This window comes from Xyrauchen texanus, chromosome 17, assembly GCF_025860055.1.
Source record: "Xyrauchen texanus isolate HMW12.3.18 chromosome 17, RBS_HiC_50CHRs, whole genome shotgun sequence".
Lineage (NCBI taxonomy): Eukaryota > Metazoa > Chordata > Actinopteri > Cypriniformes > Catostomidae > Xyrauchen > Xyrauchen texanus.
The window spans coordinates 1,706,570-1,732,161 of NC_068292.1; the positions used below are offsets into that span (position 1 = coordinate 1,706,570).

The following is a 25,592-nucleotide window of genomic DNA, read 5'->3' on the forward strand; positions in this document are numbered from 1 at the left end:
TTACAGTCTCCAGTTACTTTTATCACTTCTTGTGGGGCAAGGGATTCTGTCAAGTTAAAATGCTGAGTGGCTAGTGACTTTGGAATACCACTAGCCAAAGTGAACGGTGAGCCAAAAATGTTTTGTAAACCCTGAAATATTTTAACATTGAAAGAAAATCACACAGATCTCTTTATACATATCCACCTGGAACGATAAACCTGGATTCCATGAGCCTATATGAGCCTCTCCAAAGAGCATACTTCATCTATCATGTATGAGTGGACTCAGTGCTAGTATGATGCATTGGGGACCATGACAAAAAGGGCATTGCTCATTAAACGTTTCTCAGACACTATAGCTAAAATTTGCCCTCTGACAGATGTCTGGCAGCACAGTCTGGGTGTGGCTGGGAGTTTTAACCATGGGGTGAAAATTCGGTATGGCCAACTGACATGTCTGGGTTTCTTTGAAGGGTGTACCGCTCGATTAATCAGATGCTGACACTAAAGGCATCACCGTTCATCCATTCCTGGGAGAGTGACAAATGTGACCTCAGAATCCCAACCCTAGATCAGTATCCAATTTGGGCAACTGGAGACAAGTATAAGAAGGTCATTGGATATGACAAGTGTAGTGACAGTTTGGACAAACAAATACAAGTACTAAACTCTCCAGAGGAACACTAATCAAGAATGTGATGCTAATGTGAGGCTAAGTTGTTTTTCATAAATTTGTTGTTGTTGTAGTTGTAGTTGAGTTTGTTCATCGATTTTCATGATGTTTTTAATGCCAGGTCATGTGGTTACTCAGACCCCATCAGACATTGGGCAATTATGTTATTTAAGATGTCAGAACCCATACTATTTATTCCACATGATCTAAACCACATGTTCTGAACAGTTAGAGACATTGAAAAAGAGAAACCCTTACTGAAAAAAAAAACATCAAAACCAATCTGGTGGCTAGTAGTTAGTTTGTCACCTTTCCTGGCAAAGCTAGTCAGGCTGGTCTGTTTCTGACATCTGATTGGCCCAACTGGGTGACCAGCTACACCAGCTTAACACCAACTTGGCCAGACTAGTTACCAGCTAGAGCAGTTAAACACCAGCTTATCAAGACTGGGTTGCCAACTAGACCAGTTAAATGTCAGCTTAGCCAGACTGGGTTACCAGTTAGACCAGTTAAATGCCAGCTTAGCAAGACTAGGTGACAAGCTAGACTAGAAATACACAAGTTTAGCAAGACAAAAAAATGTGTTCCCTTGTGCAGCTTTATTTATTTCATATTTTTTAATCGTCTCGATTACTGTTATAAGCTCTGTTACATGATGGAGGGAATGAAACATTGTGTCGATGTAGTGACACTAGGGGTCACCCTTGGGAGCCCCAGACACCTCTGATCTTTGAGAAAAGGCCTATGGGAATTGGCGAGTGGAATTTGCATGCCACTCCCCCAGACATATAGGTATAAAAGGAGCTGGAATGCAACCACTCATTCAGGTTTTGTGCTTAGGAGCCGAGACAAGGTCCCGGCCATTTCAGCGGGTAGTTCAGTGATGTGGCAGGAGGGACACAACGTCTCATTCCCTCCATCAGGGAACAGAGTTTACAAAAGTAACAGAGACGTTGCCCTAGTGGTCCCTATACAAATGCCATGACTAACTGAATTGTGTTATGTGGACTGGCGGTGCGAGACAGGCAGACTTCTGTGTTCCTCGTAGCCAGCACACCTGGCCGTCATGTAACCTCCCCCAACGCTCTTATAGGTGTCAAACTGGTCCCCTGCACCTCAGGGACAAGTCAACTGCCCAATAAATAAGGAATGGCTGACCCAGCCATGGCCACTTCTCTTTTTGCTCCCGAAAAGGAACGAACTTGTTCACTTAGAAGACCTAAGTGAGCTGGGGGCCATATAGGGTCCGCGTCGGGGTTTGTCCCTCCAAAGGGGAGGACACCAAGGAGACTACACCTCGCCTGTTGGGGGGTGGTGTGGTGGGGCATTTGAGTGTAAATACGTCACATGGTCTTACCGAACCTTTTCGGAAGCATCTCATTTGGAGAAGTCCCGTAGTAGGTCCTACCCAGGTGGGGAGGAGCTCTACAATCATGGTTACCAGGAGCAGAGGGACCTCTACCCAACAGGGAAACCATTTTGTGGAAAATACATCACACAAGGTTACCTATGTTAACCATCACATGTGGAGCACCTACTTCAGTACAGGGCCTAGTAAGCACATGTACTGGGCTGGCAGTGTGTTTCTCCGAAAACTCATCTGCCACAGGGCTAAAGAGGAAGGACATACAGGGTCCATGACTTTGTGAACATAACTGGGAGTAAAAGTGCACGTCTTCACCTCAGGGGAAGGGAAAGGCACTATGTGCAAGCGGTACACCCAGCCAGCTGTCCCGAAACTTACATGCTCATACCTGAAAACACACAGGACGAGACCTGCTCAACCCAGAGATTATAGAATCTCGCAAAGGTGTTGGGTGTTTACCAGCCCCCTGCTCTACAGATGTCTGCAAAAGAGGCACTATTGTTCAGAGCCCAGGAGGCCGCCACACTCCTAGTAGAGTGGGCATGCAGCCCCAAGGGGGCAGCACGTCCTGGGCATGATATGCCATAGCGATGGTGTCAATGACCCAGTGGGCAATCCTCTGTTTGGAGACAGTGCTCCCTTTCCACTGTCCAACAAAGCAGACAAAGAGTTGCTCAGAATGTCTAAAGCTCTGTGTGCAATACAAATAGATGCGCAAAGCACTCACCGGACACAGCAACGCCAAGGCTGGGTCTGCCTTCTCCTAGGGCTGCGATTGCAGGATCCCCCAGGATCAGGAACACCTGATCCCTAAATGGGGTTATGGGAACCTTGGGCATATAGCCCAGTCGGGGTCTCAGGATCACGTGAGAGAAACCCGGACTGAACTTATGTTTCGCTGACAAAGAACACCTCCAGGTCACCTACCTTCTTGATGGAAGTGAGCGCTGTTAGGAGGGCATTCTTTAAAGAGAGTGCCTTAAGCTCAGCTGACTCTAGGGGCTCAAATGGAGATCCCTGTAGGCCCCGAAGGACCACAGAGAGGTCCCACGAGGGGATGAGACATGATCTGGGGGGTTTAACCTCCTTGCGCCTCTCAGGAAAAGACGATCAAGTCGTGCTTCCCTAAAAACGTACTGTCCACTGCATTGTGATGTGCCGATATAGCAGCAACATACACCTTCAAGGTGGAGGGGGACAGCTGCCACTCCAGCCTCTGAGGGTCTTTGCGTCGGTAAGAACACGTTTAGTAAACAGACGCCACTTCAAGGCATACAGGTGCCTCATTGAGGGAGCCTTGGCCTGAGTGATTGTGTCTACCACTGCAGATGGTAGGCCACTTAGGTCTTCCGCGTCCCATTCAAGGGCCAGACGTGGAGGTTCCAGAGGAAGCATACTTACGCATACTAACGTAGGTCAGGGAATACCAGATCGGGCAGTGGGAGGATTCCTGATAAACGGACAGGTCTACCTCCGCTTGACTGAATCGACTCCAAATCAGCTGAATGCCTGGGGGTGGAGTCTTCACTCTCCCCTGAGCGTGACATGCTGCGAAAGCACGTCCGTTGTGCTGTTGAGGTTGCCCGGGATGTGAGTGGCTCACTACGATTTCAGTCGCTACCGACTCCAGAGGAGGAGTCGGCGGGCGAGTTGCAACATTCGACGAGAGTGCAGGCCACCTTGGCGGTTGATGTACGCCACAATCGACGTGTTGTCGATCCAGACCAACACGTGCTTGCCCTGGATCAATGGCAAAAGCTTCTGCAGGGTGAGCAATATTGTCAGCAACTTGAGGCAGTTGATATGCCAATGCAGTCGTGGACCTGTACAAGGGCCTGAAGTGCCACTCTTGGCCGTGCCGAGTCCAGGGACATCAAAGCACTTACCTGGCTCCTTGTGCCCAACCCTACAGCAGTCTGGGATGGGGGAGGAGAAAAATCGTCCTCGCGACCTGTCGAGACCATCACATCGAAGCCGGAATTGTGCCACAGATGGGTGCCAAGGTGCCGTACCTGTTGAAAGGAAACAGAGCCCGGCAAGCATGACCACCAGCTCCGTGTCAGCCTGCGACCGCACCCGAGGGTCGGAGCCCAGCTGTGTCCTCCATGTCAGACAGGACGAGCCTGCTCTCTGATGCTGCTATCAACAGTTCATCCTCTTCACGAGCCTGAATGAGATCGCTTACCAGCCCTGTGACAGGCCCGCGATCTCATCCCAGAACTCGACCGGGGCATACGAGCATGCTGGGGAATGGGAGGTCCGTGGGTGTTTTTCCGGTGGAGAAGCTCCCATTGAGGTCCCCAAATCACCCCAGGGGTGTTCTCTGCACAATGCCGGTGCAAGACAGGGAGAACCACTGTAATGTGCCGTAAAATCCAACAGCTTCACGGGAGTTTAGAGGTGAATGGATCAGCAGAGTAATTCAGCTCGCTGAACACAACCACTCTGCTCCAAAGAAAAAATCTGAATGAGTGATTGCATTCCAGCTCCTTTTATAACGTATGTCCGGGGGAGTGGCTTTCAAATTCCACTCTGCAATTCCCATTGGACTTTCTTAAAGATCAGAGGTGTTTGGGGCTCCCAAGGGTGACCCCGAGTGTCACTACAGCGACACAACTTCGAGTGAGTGACAGAAGGGGAACTTAAATTTTGGTTTATTTTTCTTACTTCATTTGTATATTGTTCATGGTTTTAAGCAAAATGTTAACAAATTAGTGAGGTTTCTATAAGTACTTATAATAAAAAATATATATTTTCCAGTTTGTAAAAAAAAATTACTTTCTGAGTTTATTGGTCTATTTTCATGAGTGTGCAAATCATAGCCCTACACACAATGACCGTACGCTACGTCTTATCCAATTTACATGAGCATGCTAATTCTACATGCATTTTTCATGCCAGCGCAAAGCACAAGTGGGCGTGGGTGGGAGCGTAATAGCTATATTGTGGGTGTATGCATGGAAACTTTGGGTGTATTGTATGTTAATGAAGTGGCGCAAAACGCAATTTACTATTTTCCTGGAAAATACTGTAGGTAATTGTGCTAAGACGTTTTAATACCACCTCTATTTTCTGTGCAGTCTAGTCAGTTCAGTTTGGAGATTCCACCAGCAGGCATTAATAATGTTCATGTCCAAACTTTGAAATTATAGTTGAACATCAAATTATGTCCCTAACGATCATAGTTGTAGCAGTTTTATAAAACAAAACATTATGAGATTTGTGCAAAACTGTCTATAGGTCATGGTTTATTTTTCTATCATTATTATTATTATTATATACACAATTGTATTTCAAGTCAAGTCAAGTCAAGTGGTTTTTATTGTCGTTTCAACCATATACAGTTAGTACAGTACACAGCAAAACGAGACAATGTTCCTCCAGGACCATAGTGCTACATAAAAACAACAAAGGACCAACACAGGACCACATGAGACTACACAACGAAATAAAATACCTATATAAAAAAACCTACATATACCTATATAAAGTGCACGTGCAAACATGTGCAAAAAGTACAGGACAGTACAACAAATTACTGACAATGAACAGGACAATAGACAGTGCAGCGCCGACCAGTACTCAGTAGTGCAAAAAGATGACAGTTTCTAAAATGTAAACATAACATACTATGAGATAATGTTCTATGCACATAGCAGTTATTGAGGTAGACAGTTATAGTGACAGTTAAAGTGTAACTCAGGACACGTGTGTGTGTCAAACCAGTCTCTGAGTATTGAGAAGTCTGATGGCTTGGGGAAGAAGCTGTTACACAGTCTGGCCGTGAGGGCCCGAATGCTTCGGTACCTCTTGCCAGACGGGAGGAGGGTAAAGAGTTTGTGTGAGGGGTGTGTGGGGTCGTCCACAATGCTGGTTGCTTTGCGGATACAGTGTTTTTTGTAAATGTCTTTGATGGAGGGAAGAGAGACCCCAATGATCTTCTCAGCTGTCTTCTCTCACTATCCTCTGCAGGGCTTTGCGGTCCGAAACGGTGCAAGTCCCAAACCAGGCAGTGATGCAGCTGCTCAGGATGCTCTCAATAGTCCCTCTATAGAATGTAGTGAGGATGGGGGTTGGGAGATGTGCTTTCCTCAGCCTTCGAAGAAAGTAGAGACGCTGCTGGGCTTTCTTGGTGATAGAGCTGGTGTTGAGGGACCAGGTGAGGTTCTCCGCCAAGTGAACACCAAGGAATTTGTTGCTTTTGACGATCTCCACAGAGGAGCCGTCGAAGTTCAGCGGAGTGTGTTCACCTTGTGCTCTCCTAAAGTCAACAACCATCTGTTTTGTTTTGTCGACATTCAGGGACAGGTTGTTGGCTCTACACCAGTTCGTCAGCCGCTGCACCTCCTCTCTGTATGCTGACTCGTTGTTCTTGCTGATGAGACCCACCACGGTCGTGTCATCGGCGAACTTGATGATGTGATTCGAGCTGTGCATTGCTGCACAGTCGTGAGTCAGCAGAGTGAACAGCAGTGGACTGAGCACACAGCCCTGGGGGGCCCCAGTGCTCAGTGTGGTGGTGGTGGAGATGCTGTTCCCGATCCGGACTGACTGAGGTCTCCCAGTCAGGAAGTCCAGGATCCAGTTGCAGAGGGAGGTGTCAAGGCCCAGCAGGTTCAGCTTTCCAATCAGGTGCTGGGGAATGATTGTGTTGAATGCTGAGCTGAAATCTATGAACAGCATTCGAACGTATGAGTCCTTATTGTCTAGGTGGGTATTTATGATCTAATTTGTATTGGTACTTTTCCAACTGTAGTCATAGAGTAATTTTTTGAAAATAAGTTGGAAAGGATCAAAGGTTTGGTTGATTTTTTTGTTATTATTATTATTATATGACCATTTCGATTTTTTTTATTATATTTTCCTTTCATTTGAAGTGTAATTAGAATTTTGAAATATTTTCATTTTAATTTTTTCATGTTTCAATAAATACATTTTATTGTTCAAAATCAACTGGAAGTGAAGAGCATGCTGATACAATCACTGTTAACACTAACATTTGTGTGTCAGTAGATGAAAATGATTAATAATACTTACATTCCCTATAATGTGACAGATAATAAATCCAAATCCTGACGAGAATCACATTTTCTAAGCATATAAAAGAATAGTGTCCATATTTTTTATTCTTGTAATTCATTGTATACAGTCCATTTACACTGCCAACTTCTTATGAATGTGCTGTCTTTGTTTAAACCGCTAGTGCTTGAAGGAATGGACTATATAAAATGACACAGACACCTCAATAACTGGAGAAGGACCTCAGAATTAAATCACGCCTAATCCAGCCCATTAGCGTGATGCATGTGCGATTTCGCCAAACCCACTTGCGCCTAGACTGAGCGCATGCTTGCACAAAAATACCAAAACTTCATGGCCATGCCCACTGACTTTGCACTTACAGTATGACTTATGCCTTAGCAGCGTGCTTAGGACTTAAAATAAGGCCCTATATCTTTAATTAAGATGATATTTTTTACCCCATTGGCAATTTGTTTGTCTTGTTAAAAGCATAAATCAAACAAACTTCCAGTTGTAACATTTAAATGTTCAAAACAAGAAAAAATGCCAAATGGGTTTAGAAAATAAACATAATTCAAGATATATAAGCAACTCGGACAACCAGCATGTTGCAGTACATATGCAACCAAATGTACATACACTTGTCCCGACAGCTGGAGGACGGATCTGTCCATCCTGTCTTCCATAACGCATTAGTGCTGAGGGACACAGCTCTGCTTCAAGCTCTTCTTGCTGTCACCAAATGTATTAAAAAGCATATCATCAAGTGTTGATGGTTTCAGAGGTCTGGCTCAGACAACAGGGTCTCTAGTCCAATCCCAGTCCAATCCCAAAAATATATGTCTGTCATTACATCAGTTTCTTGTTCCTATGAAATCATTGCCAAAGACAAGAGTAAGATGGTATGTGCAAGCTCCATCTGGCAACCAAAATGTTAATGCAAAATTCTACAAAGTGATAAGTTGATAAAGATTCTGAATGAAAGCTTGGGATAAAGGATAAACAGAGAAGAATTTAATCACTTGATAGGAAATCTGTTGTTTTTCCAACAGTTTCTGGATATTAGAAGAAGCATAGATCTGGAGAAGCTGGTGTGTAACACACTTGCCTCTATCTATTTGCTATCTGAGGCCCTGTTTACACCTGGTATAAAGAGTCGGCACGGGTGGCCCAGTCATTAGTGGTCAAGCAAGACATATCACTGCTTAGACTTGGCGGTTATGTGCATCCCAAATGTCTCCTATGAGCATTTGTGATTTAATTATGTAATTGTATTGCTGCACGTTAAAGCACAATACAATTTTTTTATTAAAGCGATGATAAAGCCTGCACACCATTGAAACATTACATTTGAATATTAATGTAAGCACAAGCATGACCTTTTGAGCAAAATGCTCAGTTATTTGAATTAAGGATGGATTAGAAGAATATCTCAGCTCTGTAGGTCCATTTAATTCAAGTGAATGGTGAGCAAAATTTTGAAGGTCCAAAAAGGACATAAAGGCTGCAACAAATTAATTCATATGTCTCCAGTAGTTAAATATATATCTTCAGAAGCTATCTAATTGGTTTTGGTTGAGAACAGACTAAAATATAACTCCTTTTTCTCTGTACACCTTGGCATCAGCAGTCTGCTTGGCGATCATGCCATTTCAAGCTCGATTACTCTTCCTAGAACCATCTGCGTATGCATCAGACAGTTGTCAGTGCAATCAAGCTTGATATCATAATCATACCTTAAGATTGCAATGGCAAGATGTACAGTGAAAATGGAGTTATATTTTGGTCTGTTCTCACCCAAAACCGATAAGATCGCTTTAGAAACATGGATTAAAGTTTCTAAAGGTCAAGTTTTGGCCGGTATAACAAGCGATAAGTGGCATATCCTGATCAAAATTTAAACCATTTTTAAATTCTAACATTTAATTTGTGTTTCATCAGAAAGCAGTTTAAAACAGAAGCCCATCTGCAAAACAAGAGCCAGGTCTATCTTGTGAAATGTCTGATAAAACTCCTGGTTGCCCTGGGACAGAGATATTTTTCTAGAGAGAGCCAGAAATAGCTCTTATGTGCGCTTATATCAATCTTCCCAGAAAGTGCTGACTTAGTCCGGTAAACTGATCCATCCTAGCATTGTGTATTCCTGGGCTTCCTGCCTGGAATGAGATAGTATCAGTGAAGAATTCCAAATCCATTATTAATCGTGAATACATTTGGGAAGTAATAACTGAAGATAAATTTAAAGAGAAATAGATGAATAACTTCATATTATTGACTACTGTTGTTTGTAGAATGCTGCTTATTTTGTTAATAATGACCCCCCTGATATCATAAAGGGATAGTTCACCAAATTTGAAAATTCTGTCATAATTTACTCACTTTAATTTAGTTTCAAATCTGTATGATTGTTCTTCTTTCATGGAACACATAAGGAGATATTTTATCAAATGTCCTGGCTGCTCATGTCCATAGGATGAAAGTAAATGGGGACTGATGTTGTCAAGCTCCAAAAAAAAAAAAAAGAAAAAGAAGCATAGTGTTAATAAAAGTAGTCCATAAGACTCAAGCCATATGATAGCATTGTGAGATCACTAAAATGTTCCTCTCCACTGCATGCTGCCTATCATTGTTTTCTTTTCCATGGAAGAAAGTCATATGGGTCTGAACATGAGGGTCAGTAAATTATGAGTTTTCGTGTATTATTACCCCTTCTGGAATCTAAAAAAGCATGTGTTGCTTACAGTGAGAGTGATTGGGGACTCACTATTAGGTGTCGAAGAGCATCGCAATGAGTCACTGAGAATGTTTCCTACCTGTTTTGCAGCCAAAACATTTACTTGAGTCTATTCCAGTATTCTGATAGCATGATACTGTCATTATGTCATTTGAACCAATGAACAGTACCGTTACAGTACTGTTTTACTGGGGATCAGCATTTCAGACTCTCTTTGTCTCACTTTGTCTTGTCTGCCTCATTAACTGGCCTCTGTATACAGCATTTATAACACTCATAGTTGTCGGATGTTCTGTTTGTTTGACTTGAACTATTTGGTTTTACAAGAGGCCAAGGTTAAAAGTCTTTCAAACTCAGCAAACAATCCCACTGTTGAGGTTAAGGACAGATGCACTCACACACGTTTCCTTAGCTATCTAAAGGGGGATATAACTAGTAAAAAGTAAAAAGTAAAAAGACAAAGGTACAAAACTGTGTACTTACCGTCTTTCATGAGTGCACGAACTACAGTCCCATGAAGCATTGTGAGTTATGTAATTGAATAAAACATTTATGGTAATATATAAAAAAACAAACGATTTTAGGATGTTGATTAGAAACAATATATTTTACGTTTATTGCGAAATATTCTGATATGTCAGTGGACGATCACTTGTGGAAAACTCCATCACAATGATGTATGTATACATATATATACTGTATAAATATATATATATATATATATGTATGTGTGTGTGTGTGTGTATGTATACAGGATGTATACATTATAAACAGTATAGTATAATATGAATGTCTGGGAACAAGATGTATTAAGTGAAATCAAGTGTGTGCTTTTTTCCCGAAGGATTCAAGGACAATGCATTAATATATGTTTGTTTGAAATTAAATTTCACTACAAATCTTTAGTCATGCTCACTAACTCATCTGTCACATTTGTCCATCATTAGTTTCCACTAAACATTTTGTATTTTTAATTGCCGTCTTTCCTGATATTATTCCACTAATTACTATAATTACTATGCATGCTAATAGTCTATTATACATACATGATGGAGCAGTATTGGGATCTTGGATGTAGAGAAAACATGATGGTCACTCATCTCTCCTGACAAAATCACACAACTCAGCTTCCAGCTGTGATTACACTCCACACGGCTCACGTACTCTGCTGTGGAGTATGTGATCACCTTTACCAAAGTTTAAACTTGGTAAAATCATGGCTTGTGTTAACGTTTAATCTGGCTCATAATTATTTAATTCATTGTCAATGGCAACAGAGATACAAGACCACAAATTCCTGAGATGAGTTCCTTTAATTACAACAGCCATCTCACCAAGTCATGGCAAGGTTTACCTTTTAAAGTAGAGTGAATATCTGATTTCACCATATAAATGTCATATATATTTTAAAGCAGACTGGGGATGTCGAGACCATATGGAACATCTCCAGCTCTTTTTTTAAGATGAAAGCAGACCCAGTGAATTACAGTGATTACATTCATCAGAGTTGTAGCAGCATTCCAATTAAATGATGTGCTCAGTTATGGTAAATAAAGTTTAGGTTGTTTGTATGTGCTGATGGCAGGATCTAGGGTCGTTTGGGGGCTTTAGGGAGAATTGATGACATTTACAAGCTGATATTTTGACTGGTGGATTTGCTGAAAGCCAACAAAACATCCACACTTTATAATCAAAGTCTCAGTGTTAACCCTCGCCTTACCAGAACTGAGAGTTGTGGATAAGGCTCACTGCACATAATGGCTGTGTCCGAAACCTCGAAGACATTCACTGGCAACAATTGTTGCATGAATGTGCTTCCTAAGGAAATGATCAAGGCACTTTAACATAATATGATGATATAAAATAAATTCAAGTGAGCTTCAGAGCACACCATGCACATATTTAGTAACTACAATGCTTGTTTATGTGTAGAGTATAATGAAAAAAGATAAAAAGATCAAAGAAATGGTAGACATTGTTTCATGATAAACATTTGACAGTAGCATGCTACATTATTTCATAACCTCATTATGTTTGTCACATGACCTTGATGCCAGAAGTGTATACTGGAAATAAAAAATGTATTTAGCATTTTGAATCAAATTTTGTGATCTAATTATGTCAACATTTGGCAGTCCAATCAAATTACATGTCAAGAAAACAGCCTGATCTCATGAACTTAAATCTCGTGACTGTGGCAAAAAAAAACTTAAAAAAAAATTTTTTTCTACCCTCATGTTGTTCCAAACCAGTGTGACACTTTGTATAATGTGGAACACAAAATATGTTAGACAGAATGTTAGGGACTGACAGTCTCACCATTCACTTTCACAATATGGAGGAAAAGAAATTCACTGAAAATAAATAGTGACTCAAATATTCTGTATAATATCTCCATGTTGTGTTGCATGAAAGAAAAAGTCATACGGGTTTGGAACAACATGATGGTGAATGATGACAGAATTTACATTATTAATAATAATAATAATAATAATTCTATAATACATGTTCAATGTGTATTATGTATTGGAATATAGGGGAGTAAATGTCTATAATTCATTTGTGAAAGTAACGAGTAACTCATTTAATTGGACACTTTCTTACTCTTATTCAAGTAATTATTTAGTACTTTTACGTCAACTTGAGTAATATTTTTTTTTAATAATTGTTTTTGGCTACTCTACCCACCTCTGTATATAGTTATATTAACGTTCATTCTATTAGACTATGTTGCAAAAAAAAAGTTAAAACAAAACTGCAGTTGATTTTACTTCTAAGTAAGCTCTACTGTATACTACACAACTCGGCATAGGTAGTAGCATACATAAAATTCAGAATACAGAAAATGTTTGTTTGCTGTTGCGTAATATGTAAGGTTTTGCATAACATTTTTAAAAGATATTATATAATTTATACTGTGCAGTATGCAGTAAGCAAAACGCTAGTATTCCAGTGAAAAAATAAATACTTTAAGAAAGCTCTGTGGTTGGACGTCGCACATGTGATAAATAATACTGATTCTTTAAACTCAAATAATATTGTCTGGATGTGTGTGTTTTTGTGTACCACAGCTGGAATGTGGGGGACTGGGGTGTGTGCAGTCGCAGCTGTGGATCTGGAGAGCAGATCAGACAGGTAGAGTGTCTCCAGAAAACAGGCCCTGATCAGACGGACACCATTACCGACAACCAGTGTTCAAAGCCACCTCCATCAGTCAGACAAACCTGCAACACTCACAACTGCCCACCAGTCTGGACTGCTGGACCCTGGTCTCAGGTTAGGAGTCTATTACTATTAACAACTTAATGATTCTATGACATTATACTGCATTATGTTGAAATGGTATCTTTAGAAGATGCAGCCAAGGTAAAACTGCTACCCTCATTATTAAGTATTTGCTCCACTGAAATACATCACTGAACTGTACACAGTCAGATGTGAGAATGAAATCTTTTTGTGATATGTGTTACTTGGCTATAATCTCTTCTTTTTAAATATGTGACTCAGATTTTTACATAAAGCGATGGTGAGCCCCTTAAATTTATGGGTGGTGCCAGAAGTGTGTAATAAGTTTACGCTTAAAATGTAAAAGTCCTCAGATATGCAAGTCAGTCATATGTGGCTGTTTTGGGAAATTCCAATAATTCACACTCCATTACTCCATCACATTTGTAGTTATGCAACATAACAAGATAAGACCTGAAATCCTTTGTATAGCAAATGAGTGCCATCTTGTGGTAATGATGTAGAAATATGAATATAAAAGTTTTTCCAGTTGCACTAAAATAGTCATCAGATTAAGGCTCTCGTTCCCAAGAATAAAACTATGTAGAAATATGAGCTCTGTATGGCAGCAAATTTTCTGCTCTGTTTTCTTCAAATTATAATTTTTTTATTATCTGTGAGCATGCATGGGTAAATAAATAATATTGATGATAAAATGAGGATATGAGCTTTCTAAAAACACCTAGATTAAGCTTCTAGTCCACTCAGAGGCCGAGAAATTCAACAGAACTATGGGAAAGGTGTGTGGGATCACAAAATAGACTGAATACCTATGGACGTTAGAGCACAACGTATACTATAGGTATAGTATAGTTTTTTGCTGCCATCTAGTGGAATAAAAAATCGGAATATCATACATACAAGTGGAATATAATTTGGGCATGAACAAACAGAGCATGAATAAAAGGCTTTATATATAACAACAGTTTGCAGTTAGACCACTGTATTTGTGTAAGGTGAGCTTTTCAATTTGAGTTACAAAAAATTGCAGTCTACTCACCTTCATGTTGTTCCAAATCAGTATGATTTTTTTTATTTATTTATTTTTGTGGAACAAAAAGGAGAACATTTTAATAATATACCACTGAACACAAGCAAAATAAAGTACTTTGCAAATGGGATAATTAACTATTTATACATGAGATTAATCACTATATCCACAACAAAATATGTAATATTATCTGCACAGACAATTAAGCGAATGAAGACTAAAACGATGACAAAAATAAAATGTGTAAAAATTAACACCTCTGATCATTTTCCCCTCCAGTGAACTCAAATATGGACTACTTTTATAATATTTTTATGATACTTCTGTGTCCTCTTAATGCTTCAAAGCTCTAGTCTCCCATTTGTTTTCCCCAACATTCGTATTTTTTACGTTCCTTTCCCAAAGCTGCACTTAACAGGAACAGACACAGCTTCCATTTTAGTGCTTAACAGGGTCACTGTCCATATCTGAAGTGCTGAAATGTGACAGTGTAGAGGTATACAAATATAACTTTGTATGTAACTTTATCAGTAATTATAATGTACTTCACAGGGAAATGTTTACATTTATTTTCTTAAATACTTAGCCTAATTAAATAAATGTAGTTTTGTGATCATTTTGTGCAGAATTAACAACCTTTAGACAATAATTTCTTCATTTATCAGATTTGCGTTTCTGTGGGTCAAGATGCAGTTGCTTCCAGGGTCAGGAAAGCATATGTTAATGGACTGTGGTTAGCCACTGAGGGCCTTTGAATGATCCTACCAATGATTAAGCACATATTCAACATAACAAGGTTCACCGTGTTGTCAGCGGAGTGCAAAGTAGAGAGCTGGAGGATGCACGAAGGTCTGCTCTTTACTACCCAAATTGATAATGGCAAATGTTGCACATTGTGGTGCAGGCGAGAGCGCCCTTGAGGGTGGAAGGTGGAAAGACGTTTTGACATGCCAATAGACAATTTTAGTAATTACAATTTTCGTAATAGACAAGATAGTAATTTTGTGATTGTCCTGCAGTTGTCTGCATTAGTCTGTCTTCACAATGCTCTTCAGCACTCTACGATTACTCCTGAGCACTCAAAGATCTACAATGGTTTTCAAGTACTACTCACGTAAACAGCCCATAATTCTTAGTCAATTCGTATGATTGTTTATAAGATCTATTTAGGCTTATGATGCTTTTGGGAAATGAGGCCCAGAATATTATTTAAAAAAATCTTCTTTTGTGTCCCAATGAAGAAAAATATGGGTTTTGATAGACATATTAGTGAATAAGTGACGAAATTATAAAACAAATTCTTCTGTGATTATTCTTTAATCTGTTTTGTTTACATTATGACTGGATTTTTTTTATTTCAGTGTTCTCATAAATGTGGGAAGGGTGTAATGAAGAGGACGGTGGCGTGTGTCAGCAGTGACTCTTATTACCGTGTGCTGTCGGACACTTCCTGTGCTTCTCTTCCAAAACCCATCAGCCAAGAGACCTGCATGATCAAACGCTGCCACAAACAGCGCAAGGCCCAGTGGTTCGTCTCCACCTGGCAACCGGTAACACCCTGAGCAGTAGTTTTGCATTGCAGTATGGTACAATGGGGTGTTATTGATTAGTGGTTAGAAAATAAAAGCATTGTGGGTTTGAGTCCCACAATGAGTGATTCATGGCATGTCAACATTGTGTAATATTGACTTAACCTCAGTTTTAACCTCAGGGGATCTGAACCTGTATAAAATGAACTAAAAGCTTTTGGTAAAGTAGTTTATCATACAATTGTAAATAAAAATATATTTTAAATCAAACATTGAAATGTATTTATATTAATATAATATTCATATCAGAGTGACTATTTTCACCCTGTTGTAAATAGCATCTGTCACACAGTGCAGCTTTTTGCACCCTAATAGTCTGGAGGAACCACTGAAATATACAACAAACTAAACAATAGGTGTCACTGCAGTGGTGTGGGTTGTAAGGACAGTGGGTGAATGTGTTGTGTTGTCCTAGCGACCACAGTCCCTCTCTTTTTCCACTCTTAATATTTCCTTTAATGCTACTTTAAATAATAGATAAAAATTCATATAAATGCTGATTTCTTCGCAATGATTTGGTCACAGTGAATGTCGAGGAGTGCTGAGCAGGGTTTGATCTGGAGGCAGGGTCTGTCGATCACATTCGTTCCCGCGGCTCGGCATCAATTGTGTGTAGATTGCATCACTATATAGTAATATTTTAGTAACCGTGTTTTTTGGCAGAACCCATACAGTAGTTTTAATGCAATTAACCATAGTGATAGTACAGGGATATGGTGGTAATACAGTAACCATGGTTAATTTTGTGGTACTATAAATTTACAACAAAATACCATGGTGAAACCATAGTTACTGTAGTAAAACCAAGATTAAGGTATGGTTTATGGGTAGGGGTTAATGTAGTGTGTCTGTGGGACTCAACACAATATACACACTGCAGTGATGCCCAAACTGTATGCTAGTATTTAAATATGGGTGCAAACAGTATCTGACACTATGTGCACCAAGGTACAATTAGTATCTACCATTATTTGCACAACGGTTGAGTGTAAATAGCATATACCATTATTTGAACCAGGGTAATTTCCAAGGTTTGGCAGATGTTAATAGAGTTTTGACCTTTGACTTCAACAAAGGATATGGGGAAGCTTTTCTCCTCCATTTTAAAATTTGAAATGCATTTTTATTTTGCGATCCTAACTATGAATATTTATATGGTTAGTTGCATTTTATTATTTGAATTTAGCACTTTTCTTCCACTGCTTAAATCAGAAAAGACCAGAGCCACTGTGATAAATAACTACTTGTACTTGCTGTCAAGTCACACCTCATCCACAACTTAAAACACTTATACTCTTTTTTTTTTTTTACCATATAACAAATGTGACTTCAGGTGTATTAATGCTGAAATGTTACCTCTGTCTCTCTGTAGTGTTCAGTGTCCTGTGGTAAAGGGGTTCAGGTGCATGTTGTGAAGTGTGCAGAAAAGGATGTGGCTGGGAAATACAGAGAGTTGTCAACCAAAAAGTGTCAGCATGTTCCTAAGCCCTCCCAGGAGCTCCAGAGGACCTGTGTCCTGTCAGACTGTCCCATCCATTCTCCATACAGCAGACCAGACTGGTACTCATCTCCATGGTCCCAGGCAGGTCTTCCCACAACCCCTAAAGCTCATTCTACACAAATCTATTACCACCAGTGGCATAGCCAAGGGTAGGCTCGGTTGGTCCCATCCAGAATATAAAATAATTGTCCCTTGACTTCAAATATACTATATTTATACATTTGTTTAAAAATGCATACATTCAGATTTCTGAGAGAGTGAAAGAACATTTTGAATTCACCACTTCACTGTTGTTATGGAAAATTTGGTTAAAAAAAATTGGGGTGGAAACTTGGCTCATCTATTTTAATTGAGCCCCAAACAAAAGTAATTTCCTGGCAATGCACTTGATTATCACCCCCATAATGAACTCCGCAAAGAGCTCTGGGAGTTAGAAATGAGACATTAATGATATTTTAAATGATTGCTTTAGGTTAGTGGATCCAACTAATTTGGCTTGTTCTTAATATTTTTATTCTATTGTAACAATTGTATAAAAGCAATAAGGCACTACCATATTGTGTATATAATCACTATGCTATATATGTCTCTGACTACATTCCCAATATAGAAAAGAAAATCCAGCTGCACTTGTGGACTGGAGAATAATTCAAACTTTATTTTGCCAATGCGTTTTGGCATCTAGGCCTTCATGTGGATAAAAGGGGTTATCAAATACAAACACAAACAAAGGCAGAGTTCAAATTAACAAACAACCAATCAATGGGCTAGAATGACATCACATGTTATATTATCTTCCAATTATATCACAGTGAAAAGAAAACATGTGATTAACTTCAACCAATGGTGTCTACTTGTCTTCTTGTGATTAGTAAAAATGTTTCTTATCTAATACAAATACATAAAAAAATCATAAGAATAAGAATTATTTTAAAACCAACTCTTCATTCATCCCTTCTGGGAACAGACTCTTTAAATAAAAAAATAAAAAAGCCTCTCTCTTTCTCTGGAGCTGATCAGTGTTCAATACCAAAGAACAAAAAGGAGGACATGGGATGGTTATGTTCTTTAAAGTGTCTTGCCACGGGATTGGCAAGTCCACTCCTTCTAATTGAACTCCTGTGTTCAGTGATGCGGTTTTTCTGGCAATGAGACGTTTTCCCAACGTAGACTTTTTCACAAGGGCATTGAATTACTGTATGTATAGTACATTTTTTGTTTTACATGTGATACAAATTTTTATATTAATATTATCTTTGTATACTGGATGATTAAAAAATTTTACATTTCTTGTATACTGGCAATTAATACAGTTACCACATTTAAAGTTTCCAAGAAGAACTGATCCTGTAAGGGTATTAGTTACAGGGTCCATTGGGAGATGAGCTCTAACTACTTTGTCTCTAATGTTTCCTGCTCTTTTGAAGGTGATAAGAGGTGATACATGTATCTTTTAAAACTAGATCACTTTGTAACACATGCCAATATTTTTTGACTACCTTGGTAGTCAGTGGTTTTAAGGGAGTAAGTGGTGCAGTATATAAGTTCGGGTTTTGATGAGGAATTTCTATTTGGATACAGGCAATCTTCATGACTTATAGCATGCACTCTCTTTTTAATAGCACACATTTAATAGCCATTCTTCTTTATAGTTTCTCTCTCTGAAATGTGTAATCATTTGCTGTTTTCTTCATAATCCTCACTGTTTACACAAATACGTTTCAACCTCGCAAATTGGCTTATTGGCAGGCTCCTTTTTAAGGGGGTAGGGTGAAAGCTTTTGCCACGTAGAAGAGTGTATCTATCCATTGATTTAGTATAGAGGGATGAAGAAAGACTTGTTGCTCTTTGCTCTTTTAAGGTCACAAATTGGTAGTGTTCACTATTGTTCTATAACTCTGTACTATTCACAACAGTAGAGCAGTATTTAGCAGGTCACTACCTCCATGAACAATAATGGGACTACTAATACCGTTAGTCTGTTGTCAAGATAAAAATAGTCTAAGAAAAGTTGTATTGATCTTTTTTACTTTTGATGATGCTGATGTGTGTTTGGTGTTTGTCTGCAGTGTACAGTATCATGCGGAGGGGGAGTTCAGGTGCGCTCAGTGCAGTGTCTCGACCATGGCCGTCCCTCCTCTGGGTGTGTCTTACAGCTGAAGCCGGCAATGTCCCAGGCCTGCAACACTGTCTTCTGCCTGCAACCAGAGAAGAAAGGTCTGCACTGAGCTCTGTCATTATATCACCCTGTTATAACATGCTGTCAGACTGCTGCAAACAGGGTAATGTGATCCCTCTTTTGAGGGAAGTAAAGGAACAAAGGCATGTTTGAAGAAAATATATTACGTTATGTTTATGTTGGCTTCTCATTTACCTCATCATAATTATTTTATAATTGGGACTGTCAATAGGTTGACCAGACATCACGATTGGGCTGACATTTGTCCCAATAATTAGTGGTAACTTTAGTTTGATTGCTATAAATAAAGACCTGAGCTTAACTGCTGTGTGCATTTTCCATTCCCCTTTTTGATTTGTAACAACTAGTAGCACCTAATAAACAAGCAAAAACAAAATAAAACAAAAATATAGAGCAAATAGTTTTCCTAAAATGTAAAATAATATCATGCTATAGAAATTCAGATTTTTTTCATCAAATAGATTATTATGTGTCCAATAGTGTTGATTATTCATGTTTTTGAGACGTTATAGACATTACAGCTAATTTTCTATAAAGCTGAATAAATAATTCTGATTCAAAGAATATCCAGCATCGTCCAATCAGTGCCAACCATGTTAAAATCAAATTTAGCTTTATAAATTGTCAATCTATGTACTGATTTTCATTGTCCCATGTCTGCCAAACATGTTGAGTGATCCAAACATCATCTGCAGCCTGAAACTGAACTTTTGGTCGGATGTTAGGAGTGACTGCACTTAGCTGTATAGAAAGCTATAGGATGCTCCCTTGCTCCCTATTTAGTGAATGACTTAAGCTCCAGTGTGCTGTCTGTCTGCACTGGTATAAGAACAGTTCAAAATGCACCTTATCGTCATCCTAACTCCATATAAAGCCTCCGATTGCAACATTTATTCTCAATGTGAAAATGCATAGTAAATATATAGGAATTAATTTATGGGGCTTTTCCACTGCACGGTACGGCTTGACTCGACTCTGCTCGTTTTTTTGGGGGTTTTCCACTGTGGATAGTACCTGATACCTGGTACTTTTTTAGTACCACTTCGGTCGAGGTTCCAAGCGAGGTGAGCCGATACTAAATGTGACGTCAAAACCCTGCAGATCACTGATTGGTCAGAGAGAATCGTCACTACCAGCGTCACTGGATTTGCGACACGCAAAATCAACCCGCTAGTTTTAAAGTTAGCAACAGCGATAGCAGTATCATTTGTTGACGCGACTTTTGACTTGTAAAAAGAAATGGCTGTGCGCAAAACCACGCCATGGTCAATAAACGAGGTGCTAACGTTCCTCTTGTTAGCTACAAACGAATTAGTATTTCAGGAAGTGTCTCAGCTGTTGTGGTCCTTGATGGTTCTGTAGTTACTTTTAAGTTTTTTTACTTTCCCTACACTGTTGGTAGGCCAAACATGGCTACCAACTGACCTACCAACAGTGTAGGGACTACAACACATCAAGACATCAAGGACCACAACAGCCAGAGTGGTTCAAATAGAAGTGAAAGTGGTATGACCAAATGGATACTATCTATGGCAATAGACCGACGACCAATGAGAGGGAGAGTGTCCTGGACTTGGCCACGGCGTTGTTGGAGTCCACGATTGAGGATGGTACATTTTGTTAAGTTAACTCTATACTCTGCTTGAAAGCTTCACTTTATTTAGTTGACCAGCTACTGGAAGCTTGCTTCTAAAACAACCTGGCCAATTTAACTGTTACACTTGTGTAAAATCACCATGCAACAACTGCTTTATGCAGCACAGTGAGCTAGTAGCTAACAGCTAGCGGTCGTGTTATTGTTTATGGTCTGTAATGTTTGAGTTGCGTTTAAGATGATGTCACCTCAGTAGAGACAGCACAACTATGACAATCAGCCTATAATCCCGCCCACGTTGAGGCGGCACTAAACTGCAGTGGAAAAGCAAGCTCAGAAAAGTAAAGTGTAACTTGCAGTGGAAAAGTGCCATTAGTAATGTAATGAATAGAACGGTATTGTATAGTGATAACAAAATAAAATATATTAAAATGTAAATTCAAATTTACAGATATGTTAATGTTGAAAATTATCCAAAATAACTAACATGTATTTTTTCAACTTTTTAGGGAATAAGGTCCCATTTTCCACATATGTGAACATCATGTTTATCAGCACACTGATGCGCGAAAAACGTATGACTTTTTAAAGTGGCATATCAAACAAAACTAGAGATGCTACTCTTTACACACAAACAGGTTTCAATGAAAAAACGTAAGGAGGTTTCTTACCGGAGGCACTTTTGTTGGCTCTGTAGGAGCGCTTCACGGAAATTGACGCCATGCTGATGTGTCACGTGACTCGGTGCGCCATAAGTTTGAGCCTTAAATGACAGTCTAGAGTGTTGGTAACAGTATTCAGTCGGTTTAAATTAATTTAAATGATGTATTGCGATAGCGAAGCCAAAATGCAATGTCCACGTATGTGAATGTGGGGTCGCACGAGGATAAACTAACATTGATTTCATTCATGCTTTTAATATTAATATTATGAGAAACTAACAGCAATATGACAGTTAAAGTTGAGATTTGACTTAATATAGTTTGTATAGTTTGTCCAAAGATCATGCATATCTAAGCCATTTTCAATGAACAATGCTTATTTTCAATGCTGCTTTAATTTCCTTTATATTATACATTTTTTTTAGCATGGTCATCTGGTCACTCTAGCAGTCAATGAATTACATAATATCATAATATTTTCTCAAATGCAATTATTAAAAAAATATTAAATTAGAAGTCAATATATCATTCATCAATCGAGTTCATCAATCAGTCCTCTTTTCACAGTGTTCTTACATTTAATCTGTGCTATTTTAATTGTCGTTCTATGTACATATGAGTCCGACTGATGCTTGGATTGTCTCATTGGTTTTCAGCATCATTAACGCTGCATTTTTAGGATGCTATGTCAAGTAAAACCATTTAGAAATTTTGCTAACCACATCTTGAGATGACTGCAATCTGTTTCCCTTCATCCAGAAGTGAATAACATGTCCTGTGCGACCAGCTCTCATTCTGTGGCAGCGTTGCTTGTCGGGTTTGTTTAGGAGCGCTGACTGCCCCTGCTGATGTGGCTAGCAAAAACACAAAGTTACATATACTTAATTTGAACTTGAATTGCTCCAATAGTATGAAAATACTTTAATTACAAAATGTATTTATGGCTCAGGGGGCATAATTCAATTATTAAATTACTTTATTTGACTCTAAATTAATGCGTTTAATCAACAGTCCTAATTTTTTATAAATATAGCTCATTCAGTTTCTTATGCTTTCAGTGGTCTTTATTAAGTTGTTCTTTTTACACTGAATATCGCCTATGATCAAAACACATTGTTTGTTTTGTTTTTTGTCTTTGCCATCATTGTTTTCATCATCGTCATTGGTAGGTTGAGTAAAACAGTTATTCCACTTTTTCCATTATGAACCATTTTTTGTTCCCCTCTGTGCAGATTTGATCTGTAAAGATCATTTCAACTGGTGTTATCTGGTGCCACAGCATGGAGTATGTAGCCACAAGTTTTACGGGAAGCAATGCTGCCAGTCCTGCTCTCATACAAACTCGTGAGAATTTTCTACTTTAGACGTTTAACCTTGAACATCTGAGGCTGAAGCCTTCAAAAGGCCAGATGGATGCTTGACCTGATATTGCATTGAAATCGCTTGTGTACTCAACACAAAGACATCATTTTGGACTTAGAGTAGCTTGTTTTCCTGGACTTTAGTGGAGAAGAGCACTCCATGTAGAGACTGGCAAGATTCCATGCAGAGACTGCAATTGTGTCTCTCTCCAGCAGGAAATGACTTCACCGACGAAGCCTCCTTGAGGTGATACTGAGTTTCACAGAGCTCCAAATGGACATGAGGCAGAAATATCCTGTGAAATGCTCTGTGTCCTGGTGCTAGCCGAATATAGACTTTTTAATCTGTGTGGCTAAATGTGCTCCATATGGCTATGTGTTACAGTATGTATAATAAGAACTCAACATTGTGAAGAGGTTTTTCATGAACAATAATAATAATAATAATAGCCTCAATCTCCAAATAAACAGGCTTTTAAAGTGTCAAAGTGTCAGCCAATCACGGTCAGCAGGGAGAATGGTTTCATGTTGTGACATTCATTTTCGGTGCTATATGTTCATTGGAAAGGGACAGTTCATCCAAAAATGAAAATTCTATAATTAGTTACCCACCCTCATGTCATTCAAATGAGAAACAATAGCATCCTTGGCATCACACATGGCATCCCAATGTCTTGACTCTCCAAATTTGAATAAACAGTATGCTAATGTGAATAAGATTTGAGTTGCAGCAGAATAGAAGGTTATCAGTGAAAAATGACTTAAATTTAACTATTATCCTCATGCAAAGCTGTGACTTCAGAAGACTTGGAATATACCACATAAGATGCATGGAAATGTTTAAGGTACTTTTTTTTCTCCCCTTTTCTCCCCAATTTGGAATGCCCAAATCCCAATGCACTCTAAGTCCTCGTGGTGGCATAGTGACTCGCCTCAATCCAGGGGTCGGAGGACGAATCTCAGTTGCCTCCGCGTCTGAGACCGTCAATCCGTGCATCTTGTCATGTGGCTTGTTGAGCGTGTTACTGCAGAGTATGTCTGTAGTACGCGTGGAGGCTTCATGCCATCACTGCTGCATCCACGCACAACTCACGACGTGCCCCACTGAGAGCGAACCACATTATAGCGACCACGAGGAGGTTACCTCATGTGACTCTACCGTCCCTAGCAACTGGGCCAATTTGGTTGCTTAGGAGAACTAGCTGGAGTCACACAGCACTCACTGAGTACACCACACTACTCACTGAGCTACCCTGACCCCCTATGGTACTTGTTTTAGCATTTTTGGAGCTTGACGGCCTCTGGTCACTATTCACTTTCATTGAATGGAAAAGAGCAGTGACAACATTCTGCTAAAGTTGTTTTATTTTCCACAGAAGAAAGAAAATCATACAGGTTTGTAGTGACATGAGGGTGAGTAAATGATGACAGAATTAATGTTTTGGTTAAACTGTTTCTTTAATGGCAACAGATGCATAACAGGGGTTTTAAACTAACGTGAATATTAATCAGTGCATTTGTATGATTGATATTAATTCTCTTATTTATTAACAATACTGGAATATATCAGAATGATATTCTGCTGTAATATTTTGCTATTTGACTTTAATGTTCTTGTCAGTCTGTGTTTATAACCTCGGGTATAGTTGCACGATTTGTTATTTTATTGTATTTTTTTATTTTGCATATCTATTCAGGGTTTCATTATTTTTGAAGAAAACAAAAAGCCAGTTCAACTAATAGCCATGTGTTTAATGACGTGTAAAAAGAGTCACATTTAACAAACTCAGCTCTTTTTGTTGGATTTTGTTAAATAAAATTTAGCAACTGTCACAGCATGATCACAGTCTGTCTTTAGTCTGATTAACAGACAGTAATATAGATTCTGGCATACTTGCATATGGATTTTGAAGAGAGCTGCATAGCACAAATTATTCCCATAATTTACAGTATGCATTTGTTGTAAAACAGCGATAGATGAGTGTAACCGCTCTTGTCCAAACCGAATGTTATTCTAAATAGTGGACAGAGGATTTGTTATAAATGCCAGTTCCTATTAAACCTGACGCATGTTATCTTGCGATCACATTACAGCTGTGTTGTCTTTCCCTCTTGGCTGTAAGGAGCAGATATGCAGACAGCTCATGATTCGGCTTTGTAAATGCTGAGTCAGAGCTGTTAATAAACGCTTGTTTAGGTCCTCCTATGAAAAGGATGGCCAGTGTGTGGATCCTTCCTTAGCTGTCTTGTATGAGAAATGTGCTTTCTTTCATGCAGCTTTGCAAACATGCAACTGTCGTTATAATATTCTTGTTGTGGTAGCCCTTGTTAAACTTTTTAGCATATGATCCTGCTCTGCTGTCAGCAGAACCAGTAAAATCAGAGAAAACTTGCAATGGTTCCCCTCTACAGAAATTTTAAAGTGTCTTGGAACCACATAATCATTCACACCTCAGCCAAAAAAACATGTAAATGTAAAAATGGGGGCAGTTACGGGGGTTGGAAGGATGGTGCTATTTCCAAAACACACTCACAACAGAGATAGCTGAACATCACATTATGAGTGGAGATGAAACAAAAGAGTTTTGGGGAACTTTATATCAATCACGGGACAAAAGTGTGAATAGTGAAGA

General features: G+C 39.3%; 1 protein-coding gene across 1 annotated transcript in view; it reads left to right on the plus strand.

The window, feature by feature from the left end:
* LOC127658412 (A disintegrin and metalloproteinase with thrombospondin motifs 16-like) overlaps positions 1–24,787 on the plus strand; it is a 106,338-nt gene extending 81,551 nt beyond the window's left edge. Inside the window, exons 19-23 of the mRNA XM_052147687.1 lie at positions 12,848–13,052; positions 15,414–15,602; positions 17,014–17,223; positions 19,212–19,359; positions 22,831–24,787. Of these exons, the coding sequence (XP_052003647.1) occupies positions 12,848–13,052; positions 15,414–15,602; positions 17,014–17,223; positions 19,212–19,359; positions 22,831–22,946 (868 nt within the window). The 3' untranslated portion in view covers positions 22,947–24,787. The remainder of the gene's footprint in view (positions 1–12,847; positions 13,053–15,413; positions 15,603–17,013; positions 17,224–19,211; positions 19,360–22,830) is intronic.
* Positions 24,788–25,592: the final 805 nt, after the last annotated feature.